General features: G+C 43.1%; 1 protein-coding gene across 1 annotated transcript; it reads right to left on the reverse strand.

The window, feature by feature from the left end:
* Positions 1–8,775: 8,775 nt before the first annotated feature.
* Positions 8,776–10,504, reverse strand: LOC4341258 (berberine bridge enzyme-like Cyn d 4). The gene has a single exon (XM_015786149.3). The coding sequence runs from the start codon at positions 10,461–10,463 to the stop codon at positions 8,877–8,879; it is 1,587 nt and encodes a 528-aa protein (XP_015641635.1). The 5' UTR covers positions 10,464–10,504; the 3' UTR covers positions 8,776–8,876.
* Between the last annotated feature and the right edge of the window lie 3,039 nt (positions 10,505–13,543).

Raw genomic sequence — 13,543 nt, forward strand, 5'->3', positions numbered from 1 at the left:
AGGCGATTGTCTCGTCTGTTCAAATGGTCCGGCTCTTCATCAAGTCATCATGACGAGTTTAGCACTCGTTCATCAACTGATGTCTCGATGGAAGACGTCGAAGCCCCGCGACGACTCCTGAACGACACCGACCTCAACCTTGTCGGTGATCGGGAGAGACAAGCCTACTACATGCTGAGCGACCGGCAGTTTGCTCACACGCGAAAATACTCTCCGGAGCTGCTAAAAAAATAGGTATGGATGTTGAATTTCGTGCTATTTGGAAAGCTGTTGGTTGGCAGAGATTTGCTGTGGTAGATGAGTCTGGTTCTCGTTTGCTTACTTTGCAATTTCTGTGCACTTTGAAAGAAATAGAAGATGGAATTTCCTTTCGCTTTTTCCATAAAAAGTACAGACTTGCATGGAAAGGCTTTAGTACACTTCTTGGTTTTCACGATTCCTGTAAAATCGATCTTTAGAAAGGAATTTCTGGGTTCGAGAAAAATAGGTTTTGGGAAGATATTTCTGGTGCTCCAATTTGCAAGAAACCTAGAACGAATGATATCCATAATCCTACACTTAGGCTCATGCACAAATGGATTGCTATGACTTTGTTTTCTAGAGGTGATCTTAGACCCATTAGGGGGGATGAATTGATTATCATGTTTGCCATGGTTAGAAAGATCAAAATTGCTCCTGTGAAATGAAGACGATGTTAAGAAAGTATAAAGTTCTCTACTCCTGTTGAGTGCACTTCTCTGATTACTCGGATAGCAAAAGGGCTAGGAGTCATTAGCGACCAAATTGCTTTTATTTCAGCCGGTCATCCGTGTATTGATGAGACCTATTTACTGCAAGGGCATATTCTGAAGCATGGAGTAGATGGATTTTTGATTTACTTTTATTCCATTGTACAAATGAAATCCCGTTGCTAAATACGGGATATCATTTGTACAACTGCCGTGAACTTACCATTCCCCTACAGACCATAGAAGAATCTCATGCATGTGGAACATACAGGGAGACACGCAACATGACAAGGAATGAACGAGAGAGTTCATCATCCTCAACACCCGTGCAGATGTATGAGGTAGGTTGGGAACTAACTGGGGATGCACCCGGATGGACCGAAGCTCCACGCCACAGCATCGGAGTCTCAAACTGGGCGAGTGCCAGTGAGAACCGATGGCATGCGCCTCATGACATACATTGGGGGGGATAACCAACCTTTCAGATCAGGTGGTGTACCTCCATCTCCTGCTGAATGGCGCTCAAGTTCCTCTCGTTGGGACTTGGGAGAGATCACTAGGAGAATGGACACCCTTGATATACAGACTGGGGAGATCCAGTACAACCTCGCGGAACACATAGCTCAAACGCAAGAATGGCAACAATTTACTGATGCTCAGTTCACCAACTTCAACAATATGATGCAGCAACAGCACGATGACCTTGAAGCATACTTCCGCTTTCAGGGGTTCAATCCTTATCAAGGACCCTTAGCGTAAGCCAAGCTTGGGGGGAGACATCTCTCCCCCCACTGAGGTAAGTTGTATCACACTGCATATTTCCCTTTCACATTACATATTTGCTTTCCAATTGCATCTTATAAAAATGAAAACAACATAAAAATTATCAAAATAGAAAACACCAAAAAAAATAGGATAGGTTTGAGTCATGCTAGGTAAGACAAGCTAGTTCTCTTTGTTGAAATGATGAATAATTGCTCTATTTTATATCTCTTATATATGGGTTCATAGTAAGTGCTCTCTCAAAGGTTAAATATAAGTAGCCAGCAATTATCTGGAACCTGAGGTAAATGAGCCGCACTTGCTGATCTGAGCCTAAGTTGTTGTAAGATATGAGATATTAAATAAGAGTTGCTATGATCCTGAGAGTAGTTTGACTTGAATTCTGGATGTTTTGTTTTTCAAAATGATAAAATTAAGAGTTCCTCATTTGATATAAATTCCTACCCAGGCCAAAAATGTGCTATCATGATTAAACTATATACATTTTGGTTGCTTGTCATTCCATTGAATTTTGTTAAACTCTTGTGATTTGTGTAGATACTTTTCATGCTCTATGATCAAGATCATACATCCACATATATGCACATGCTAAACTCCTACACTAGGAGCTAAGCAATATTCCATTCCATTCCATTTCCATTTTACCACCTAAATAAATTCTCCATGCTTTCATGTGCTTTCTTCTCCTAAAAAAAGAGTCCTTTCGAAAAAAAAGAAAGAAGGAGGGAAGGGCATGGTTATGAAAAAAAATAAAGTTATGCTCCATCAAGCATGAGCATATTGTCAGGGTTATGGATACTACATACCTAATAATAGTTGACTAAATCTCGGCAGGACCCACCACATACCATGTCTTGGAAACAACCTTTGGATATAGGAGGAGTTCTGCATAAGGAAGGATAACCAGAGTTCTACATAGAAACGACAAGTACTACTCGGATTGTATCTATATTGGTTTCCTTAGTTCTACTTGAACAAGGGGAAACCTATGGGTATAAATACAAGGCCCCCTAGGAGGAGAGGGGACGCGGAACAATAGATCAAGGCACAGATCAACATACAAGCCAACATACGCTAAGACAAGACGCCGGATATCGACTTTGGAGATAGGCATGGCTAGTCCCCTACGGTGCCTACGGAATACAGTCAGGAGAGATATAGCGCTGTCTCTGATCTCGCCGGATGCGGATTCGAGGAGGAATGCTACTTTATTGTCGATTACGAGTCAAACCTTCAGACCACCATGTCGACAACAGTTAGATAGGCTACCCCAAATATTGTACTGGTGTGATTATGGTGAATAAGAGCAATACTGGCTTCGGCCAACAGGATGTAGGGCTATTACCTAACAATTCAGAGGCCCAAGCCTGTAAAAAAATCCTCATCTCCATCTTTTTTACTACAATCTCGCGTATATCCTAGTACCAACGATCCCCATACTATGCAAATACCGGAATCGCGACATCAAACATCGACACATATGATGTTGAAAAAAAAATATAGCCATGCTCTCTCCTAATCAATAAAAGAAGGATTTTTGGGAGGAGAAAGTAAGTGCAAAGGAGAAGCATTTTCTTTATGTTTCCTCATGTACCATTTTCATATACCACACACACATTGCACGATCTTGATCTTGAGAATGTTTAGTTATCTGCTTTAGTCTAAGCTTTTGACTTAATAATAAATGTGAATGCAAGTATGCCATGTTTGATCCCTACCGAGCTCCACATATCAAACCTTAGAGTAGGAATCAAAAAGGCAAAACTGGTGAGGAATTCATATTGATACACTTGGAGAGACTGAGTGAATCATCTGAGGAACTTGGCTTTCTTTTGCAAAATCATTTGAAAACTTCCGGAATAAGAATTGAATAAAGATTGGGTGATTGGTGCTCTAAATTGTTGTTGTCTTTCAACCGCCCAAGACAAGGAGAAGCAGTGTCTCATGGGAATCAGGGGTAAGGGTAAGCCACCGTGCCAAAGATTATTTAATCTGAGAGAGTACATATACCTTGCACCTGTATCTTTGAGATATGCAGCATAGTAGCAACTCCTGATCAACAACCAAGTCTTTGTTTCCTTTTGTTCTTCACTCGGGACGAGCAAAGGTTCAAGCTTAGGGGGTTTTGTTGACGGTCGTTATCGATCAGTTTCGACTATCAATATTACCAAAATAGAGGAGAACTAGTGATGCTTGCAATGCATAAATGTGTTAGAATAATAATATTCCACTAGTATTAGGTATACTAAGTTTTTTCAGAGAATAACCATAAAGTTGAGGAGAATCGACATTAACACAAACGATAAATCAATCGGACAATGTCGAGAACCAGACTTATGTATGAATGGGCCAAGAACTTAGAATTGACACGACAAACTGAGCCAAAATTCACAAGTCTGCAGAGAAGAATAACAGAGGAGGCCGCCAGCCAAACCATGGGCTGGTTGGGTCGGCCCCAGGTTCGGCCGAACCAGGGTTCGGCCGAATCTCCCTCTCCACCGTTGGATGTGGGGTTTGGCAGGGACGCTCCAGATCTTCTCCTGATGGCGGTTGCGGGGTACTTCAGACATTTCGCAGCGGTTACAACCGTCATACCTGCCTATAAAGGAGTTCACTCTCTTCACTTCAAGACACACCTCAAGTAAGAGCTCTCTCGTTTCTCTCAAGTTTAGTTTAGTAGTATCTAGCTGGTGGAATAGGAATAGAGTAGAAATCAGGAGTCCGGAAGCCTTCGGAAGAGTTCGGGTATGGCTCTAGTAGCTTTTCTCTTCTCTTTGTAAGCTTTGTACTTTCATTAGAACACTCTTCTTTATATATTTATGGTATTGAAATACTTTCCGACTATATGAATGTCTACTTTACATTATGTTCATGTTATACTGAATATATGGCTAGTTTATCTGGGACATGCTTTGGTGCGGGTATAATGTTTGCCTATGCAATTACTCTATGTCATGACGATGATATTAGAGTAGTATTTGGTAGTTTAGATGTGGTGTCTAGATTACGGGATATCATTATTTGGGGTTATATGCTGCGGATGAGAGGTGGGCCGCTGATGGTGACAGCTCAGTACGGGTGTTCTTCTGCGCCTGTATATAATCCAAAGTTAATTCCCTGGAGAGGGTATTCCTTAGTATTTAGCCCCGGTTCTATGGTCATGACGGGCTGTCGTAAGGAACTCGGCAGTTAGGGATGGCTTCTCAAAGTACCAGGGGAGCATCAGATAGAGGGTATTAGCTAGTATATCGGTTAACTAGAATGTATGTATATTATGTATACTAGAAGTATAGGAATAGATTCTCTTTCTCTTTTCTTTCCAGTTAGCTTAGATAATATATTATGAGAATGAGTAGCTAATTCTTGTGTGTCACTCTACCCCTTGGATTATCTTAACCCCTACTTAGAATATGGTTATCACAAGTAATATATAAATTATTACTCAAGTTCTCTCTACATGATCTTCTTACGGGATAAAATAAATATGATACCCTTGAAATACTCTCGGGTGAAATGCTACAATAGTATATTCGTGCGCTTGCGGATAGACTCTGTAACCATAATATACCAGGAGTGTTTCTGCGCCATTGCTGGGAATTATATTTCTGGCAATGTCATTAAGAAATACCATCACCCATCAAGCAACCGTAAAGCCTAAACACCATCCCTGCTCCTCCTCTCACTGTCACATGGGTTCTAAAGCTACAGTGTCATCCCCTACCTCCGTCCGAGTTCGCAACTTTCCCAACACCACCGGAAGCCGCGTCCTCAGTGAAATCCGTCCACATACACGGAGATATATATATTCCAAAATTTATTGAGGGGTTTTGATCCTTATCTCCTTCTCTTTCTGTTTTCTCAAGAATTAGAGCAAAATCGCATTGTATCAACCTCGGAATAGCCCTATAACAAACCCTAGAGTTTCAGATTCATAGTCTGTTTTGCGTATGGGGAGGGTATCAGACTGTGCGCACATTATACTGGGACGATGTACGAAAATACATGGCAAAAACATATTAAACTTTTATAATAGGTAAAGATAGGGGGAGAAAAAAATACAAAAATATGACATATTTATACTCTCAAAATTGTAAAAAAATTATTTTTTTTGTTATGGCTAAAATATAATGAATTAGGGGTTAAAACTTTACACATAAGTATAATATTATTGGAAGTTCATCTAAATTTTTTTAAGATTTTTTTTATAATATTTGTTAGTTGTTGTACATGATGTGTACATGAGAAGTTTTGTGTGCACGGGACGTATGTTCTCGCCTTTATATTACCCAAACTATCCTTAGGAATGTTATAAATAATTATATGGAAAAATCTTTACATATTATTATATTATATAACCCAAGTTGACAAGAAACAAGGTGATTCCCATTTTTGGTCAGGGCTCATGAAAGTCAAAAGTACTTTTTAGATCTGGGTTCTTGGATCGTGAATGATAGGGAACAAATAAGATTTTGGGAAGATAAATGGCTAGGTAACTTGGCTTTCAAGGATAAATATCCATCTTTATATGCTATAGTTTGAAGGAAATCATCCTCTATTGTCATTGTTATAGGATCTGTTCCACTTAATTTTTCTTTTAGAAAAGGTTTAGTTGGTCAGAATCTTGTATACTGGTATGAATTGTGTGCTTCTATGGTACATATTCAATTGAATCTTTCTTCTGACTATTTTAGATGGAACTTCCATTAGAATGGTAGGCTCTCAGTAAGGTCAATGTATCTAGCTTTAATTAACAATGGTTATGTTGAGAGGAACAAGTATATTTGGAAACTTAAGATGCCGCTTAAGATTAAGATCTTTATGTGGTACTTGCTTATGGGGGTTATGTTAACCAAGGATAATTTGACGAGACGGAATTGTAATGGTAGCTTAAGGTGTTGCTTTTGTATGAAAAATGAGTCTATTCAACATCTCTTCATGTATTGTCATTATACAAAGTTCATATGGAGAGCAGTTCGGTTTTCTTTTGGTTTTAATCAGTATATCTCATATTTTTTATGGGTGGTTTTTGGGGGTTGACAAGAAAAAGACTAAACTGATACTTGTTGAAGCTTCTACCATTTGTCGGGCTCTATGGTTGAGTAGAAATGATTTGGTTTTTGACAAATCACCATCTATTTCATATATGCAGGTAATTTTCAGGGCAATGCACTGGCTCCGGTTTTGGGCACAGCTACAAAGGTGTGAGGATGATGGGGAATTCCTTATGGTTGCATGTCGCAAGTTGGAGTCGACGGTTATGCAACTATTTGCTAATTATGGATGGAGATTCACAAACAGACTTCAATAAATGCGTTCTCCTTATTCTGTTTTTGTTTGGTGTGTTCTATTTATCGGAACTACACTCTTTTCTGGAGTGCTACTTTGTAATAATTGGCTGTAGCTCTTTTAGCAAAGGCTGAGATGTTAAATTCCATTATCTAAAAAAAATTAATTTTTATATGCAAATTCTACACAATGCTTTTAAACGTAGGTTTTTTTTAGTTGGAGGTCTATAATGCCCTGGTTGTCGTGGACTCGTGGTGTGTGACGGCGTAAACATCTTCCCCTCATAATCATTCCCCACAACAAGTACGTATAGTCCACGCAGATGAATTTCAAATAAATTCAAAATGTAAGTTTGAAAAAAGAACAACAAATACTAATTAAAGGACAAAAGAAAGTTCTACTCAGAAATATTATACATAAATAAAAACTTCTACCAAAAAACTTTCCATGTATGTAAAAAATCCATTCAAAAATATTCTAAGTGAATAAAGAATATCTACCTTGGAACTTTTAAAAATTAAATTTTCATTGTATAATTTATTCTTATAAATTTTTAGGTGTAGAAGTTTTTCTATAAAATTTTCTATGTACAAACTTACATGTAAAGGAAACACACTATAACAACACATTAATGCGGTTGCGAAAAAGGGTTGCCGGGGTGCACATTCGTGAAGGTGCGTCACGCGAACCACTTTCCCCTTAACCATTTCTATTTTAGAAGAAAAATGAATATTTTAAAAGACTTAATTCAGACGTATGGTAAAACCTTAATGACAATGATAAAAATATACGCAAAATGCTTGTAAGCTAGTGCTGCATTTTGTAGGATGACGAGCCAGCTTCGCATAGGCATGTGTTATAAAAAAAAAAAGCAAATTTTGCTAAAGGACATTTCGACTTTATGGTTTTAGCCGTATGACACCGCCCGAACTCATTTTTAGGAGAAAACACTCTATAAACATGGTAATTTGTCAATGGATACCGCGCCGATTTAAATAATAATTTCTAGTTGAATAGCATATAGAAATCACGTGAAATGTTAAAAATGCCCTTAACCCACGTGTCATCTTTCCTATCTCTCCACTTGTCTCTGTCTGGACACGGAGGAGGACGTCGACGAAGTCCTCTTCGCGGTCGCTGGGGATGCGCTGGCGGTTGCCGCTGATGTGCACGTCCACGATGACGTCGCAGGCCTCGCAGAGGTCGGCGAGGCACTTCTTGAGGCGGTGGCAGAGTCCGGTGACGGTGCTGGCGACGGGCTCGAGCTCAAGGAAGAAGTCGCTGATGGTGAACCCGGCAAGAGGTCCTGCGCGTTGGCGAGCACCGCGCTGAGCTTGTCGCCCTCATCGCGCGGGAACCGGCGGCCAAACGCGACGCGGCAGAGCACGTCGTTGGCGAGGTTGAGGAAGCACTCGCTGAGGTCGATGGGCTTTGCCGACGAGGTGTTCTTGGTGAGGTGCGCGAGGAGGCGCTGGAGCTCCTTGACCCTGACAACGCCGTACATGGCGACGTGGTGTGCCGACAGGAGCTCTGACACCTCCACCCCTCGCGCCATCTGGACATCCGGTGGTACGGCCCCGCCGGCGCGAACGTGACGTCGGAGCACCCCGAACGAAAGGAACTAGCCGTTGAGCAGGTGCTGGCGCGACGCCAGCACGGCGTCGTTGGTGGTGAGCGCGGGGCGGGCGAGGTTTGGCTTGGAGATCACCACCGCCGGCATGCTCCCGGCTTGGAGATCACTACCGCGCCGTCCGCTGGCTCCACTAGGAGAGAAGATAGAGAGAACACAAGAGAGATAGGAAAGCTGACATATTGACCTAAGGGTATTTTTGATATTTCACATGATTTCTTTCTTCTTTTTAACTAGAAATTATTATTCTAATCGACACAGTGTCCATTAATAAATTACCATATTTATTGAAGTCGAATGGTCTGTAGTAAAATTTGCCAAAAAAAAAACTCTGAAAGACTGTCAACAGTCAACAGAACATGTCCACGTAATAATATAAGAGTTCACCAAGAACCGAACACAAAGGCGGTACACGCAACCAACCAACCTTGCGTCAAATTAAGCCCAAATTAAGCTTTTTTCACTTGCTTTGGACCAACAAATGGCGGGATGCTCTGCTCGTTCCTGAAGTAGTCGGTCGGATCCATCGCCGCCTTCACCGCGGCGAGCCTCTCGAAGTTGCCGGCGAAGTACTTCTCCCCCCACACCTTGCCGCTCTCGAACGTGCTCACGTCGTTCGGCGCCACCGCGTTCTCGCCGATGTCCAGGTCCCGGAAGTTCACGTACGCCTCCCTCGGGTCGCTGCTGACGTACGGCTCCATGAACGCGTACAGGCCACTGATCCACCTGTTCGCCGCCGTTCCGTCGCCGGACCAGTACGCGATGTACTGGATGTTGTACAGGACGCCGCTCCGGTGCGGGTACGGCGTCGCCGCGGCGGGGACGCCACCGACGAACCCGCCCATCGGCTCGAGGAGCATCTGGCCGGAGCCGTTCATGGTGAACCACGGGAGGATGTTCTTCCACACGTCCGACGGGATGGCTCGCCGGACGTAGTCGGACTTGGCCTTGGTGAAGGTGCTCAGGCTGGTCCTCCGGTTGAGGAGCGCCTCCACCGGCGTGCTTGGGTTCCAGAACTGGATGAGCGCCGCCGACTGCAGCCAGCTCATCTCCCGGCAGTCGGCGCTCGTCATCCCGAGCTCCGGGAACATGCTGCTCATCGTCGGCACCAGGTCGGCGCACGAGCCGAGGTACAGCGACTGGAACGTGGCGCGCTGCCCTCGCACGATCACCCGTATGGTGAGCTCGGGAGGGAGGCTCGGCGCGACGTCTTGCCATCTGGCGACGACGTCGGCGGCGCCCTGGTCGACGTTCCTCCCGACGACGAACACCGTCACCGTCGTCGGAACCTGCACGAGGCGGACCTTCCAGGACACCACGATGCCGAAGCTCTCTCCGCCGCCGCCGCGGATCGCCCAGAAGAGGTCCTCCCCCATGGCGGCCCTGTCGACGAGCTCGCCGTTGGCGTTCACCAGCTTGGCGTCGAGGATGTTGTCGGCGGCGAGCCCGTACTTGCGTGACATCATGCTGATCCCGCCGCCGCTGAGGTGGCCACCGACGCCGATGGTCGGGCACACGCCGGCCGGGAACGCCAGCCCCGGGTTGCTCTTCGCGACGGTGTAGTACAGCTCCCCGAGCGACGCGCCGGACTCCACCCACGCCGTGGCGTCGCCCCCGCCGCTGACGCTCACGGCGCGGAGCCTGGCGCCGAGGTCGACCACCGCGAACACCTCGCCGCGGCGCGCGGACCGGTACGAGAGGCCCTCGTAGTCGTGCCCGCCGCTGCGCGCGCGGAGGCGCACCCCCTCGGCGCGGCCGCAGAGCACGGCGGCCTGGACGTGCGACGCGTCGGCCGGCGTGACGATGCAGAGCGGCCTCGCCGTGGCGTTGTTGAAAAACATGGGGTTCCGGATGGAGGAGACGAGCACGTCGGCGAAGCTGCTCGAGCTCGGCGTGAGCACCAGCTCTCCGGGGATCTTCTGCAGGAGACACCGCACGAAGCCATCGGAGGAGGCAAGCGAAGTGACGGAGAGGTAGTGACACGACAAGAAGCTAATGGTTAGCACTAGTGATAGGTTTCTGAACAACGTTGCCATCTTGAGTTGCTTCTAATCACTCTTACTTAGCTCATTTGATCTCCATATATATAAGTGATTTGTCGCTGTAGCTTGTAGCTAAGGTGAAGTGATGATTGGTGAGTCCCCAATGAGCAACCTTGCTTGACGGAGAATTATTTCACGGTCAACTAATCCGACGGGTATACATGTTGGCAATCTGTATTCTTTTAAGTCATCAGAGCTTCATACATGTTGGCATCATTTGTCACGCACGGTGTCTCATTCTCATTAGCACGTAAGGCCGTTAGAGGTGACTCTTGCATCGGACCGGCCTTCACCCGTCACAGGTGATTCGGACTCGTCACAGCTGAGGGTTTGAGTTCGACAGAGGTGATCTGATCTGGTATAGTGTTTTCTTATCTATATTTGTCTAGCAAAGTGCCACCAATGATAAATAAACGGGAGAATGATTCTAATCATCTGACTTATCTATTGTATGTGAGTATGTCAACTAAATAATTATTTTAAAAAATCCTTAAAAAATATCAAGATAGATTAATATGTGATATATCAATTTACAAGCATGCAAGTTCAAATCGATTTCTATGAGTTGTAAAAAAATAACAAATTAAATTATAATTAGTACACATATATTCACAGTCAAACTTGTTGTTTTTGTTATAATTTGTAGAAATCAAATTTGAATTTCCATCCTTATGGAGTGATATATTAGTTACTAATATATCTTATCAATTTTTTGTGATTTTTTTATAATCATTTAGTTGATGCTATAGATAAGTGGGTGTCCACACTCGAGTGATTAAAAGAGTTTCATGGATAAATGGGAGAGAGAGATTCCTATGTCAGAGTGGCTTAGGTATTTAAGACCTTGACGCCGAAGAAAATATGCTTGTTTGACAAATGGTTGTTAAAGATACTAAACAAAGACGAGATTTGATAGAAATCTCCTCAAAAATAACTCAAATAAACTAGATGGAAGCCTTGGTGGAACTCATATATCTTTTCATCCGTCTTTATGAAAATCATGATCACATATCACTAATTCAAAAGGTGTAAGGGGGTGATTTAAAAGTTTTTTTTACCAATGATACTAGTAGTCTTCAAAAGAATCATGAAAATGATAAGAAATCAAGATTTGCTGTTTTCTAACACAATGATAGAACCATCTAAGTATCCAACACCTAGTATGTTTGAAGAGTTATAAAAAATAATTAAACAAGTAAATCCTACATATACCAAGAAGAGTATAGTAAAATATAATCTATAAATATCCAAAAGTAAGACCACATTAATAAAAAAAATAAAATCTAAACCGCCGGGTGGTGGGACCAATTACAATGGTATAGATTGATACGAATAGTTGTATACAAAGTATATCTATAACTAATATAAATATTCGGATTTTTCCTATCGTCACAGGTCGGACGAAGGGCGCCTTTGTCCCTCGCGGTGCGCCTTCGCCCGCAGCCCCCGAATCCCAATTCCTCTCAGAATCGGATACGAGGGAAACAATTCCCAAAATCGGCACAACCAAATCACTACCACAATCATCACCGTGTTTTCGTCCATACGCAATCCGATTTGGTTAGCAATAGCGATGGAAAAAAATTGAAAAAACAAATCTGTGCGGGGATTTTTTTGTCCCCCCCCAAAGAAAAATCCCAGTCGGAATTCATTAAGAACACACATGAAACATTCCATCAAGAACACACATAACAAAACTTTCAACCAAGAACACATGAACCTCCACTGCCACCATGCCATCCGCCGCACACAGAGAGAGAGAGAAAGAGACGACGCCCCCGCCAGACCGCAGCCGCCTCCATGCCGCCTGATCTGGCGGAGGCGAGGTCCGGCCCGCTGCCCCTCCCACCCCCACTGGGCCGCAGCTGCCTCCACGCCGCCGGATCTGGTGGAGGCGAGGTCCTGTCGGGTCCCAAAACTAATGACTTGGATCCGACTGGAATTAATGTATCAATCCCTGGATCAGTAAATATTTATACATACAATATAGCTGGTTCTTCATTGCATATGTTAAAGTTTACAATACTAAGGGATTTTACAATAGTAGGTATTCACCTAATTAAACATAAGTAAGACTATTACACAGCGGAAGTTTTTATACATTCTGACTAGGGAGGTATAACCTCCAGAGATTTTCTAAGTTATCAGGGTCATCGTAGTAATAATCATAGGGGTCCTTCTCTTGACCCAAATCTGAAAAAGGGGTTATACGAGCAAGGGTGAGTATTCACAATACCCAGCAAGTTACTATGGAAATATGTTATGCATTGGCATATAGTAGAGTTCTTTGCAAAAGCCAATAATAAACAATCTGGAAGTATAGAAGCAAGAGTTTATAAAGTTGTAGACTTTAGGTTTCTAACCAGGATACCATATGTGTCCCGGTACTCAATTCCGTGAGTACAGCTATTCGAATAGTTTCATAAATATTCTACTACATCAGATGTACGCTTTACCCGCAGTCCACGACTTGCTGATAAACATCGGCTTTAGTTATGGCCCAGTATTAGGTTATTAACAATTGTGGTACCTGTTTCATGAACTTATATCCTCATGTGCTCTGAGCGTGACGTTAACAGCAGCGAGAGGAGTTCTGGCATTCCCGGGATATTTAAGGGGATCTGATCGTATTACACTACGTCATTTCGATCAGGGTTTAGAATTACCATTATAATTATACTCGAGTATCACAAACCATTTACCTGTACATGGTAATGGTAAAATTTGCCCTTCGCGGCTATAGTTGCCTCCTACTCAAGGACTTAAAAATAAGAACCACTATACAGAGGTACCACATTGCTAAGTAACATAATAATAGGTTTGTCCCCATTCTAGAAACTACGGTCGTACCATTCGTTCGACATAAGTACCTGGTGATAATTATATCGATCGAGACAGTACTAGCCACCCGGAAATCATCAAATTCTATCGTATTGTCCCAATCTAAGTATAAGATATATTTTACCAGATTGTAAGCAAAATAAGCAATACTAGATTATCTGGGTTTCTATGATTGAATTATGCATAATAAAATAGCATATTGAATGGAAAGGTTATAAATAAATAGTTTGTAA

The sequence above is a fragment of the Oryza sativa genome, chromosome 6 (genome assembly GCF_034140825.1).
Source record: "Oryza sativa Japonica Group chromosome 6, ASM3414082v1".
NCBI classification, from domain to species: domain Eukaryota; kingdom Viridiplantae; phylum Streptophyta; class Magnoliopsida; order Poales; family Poaceae; genus Oryza; species Oryza sativa.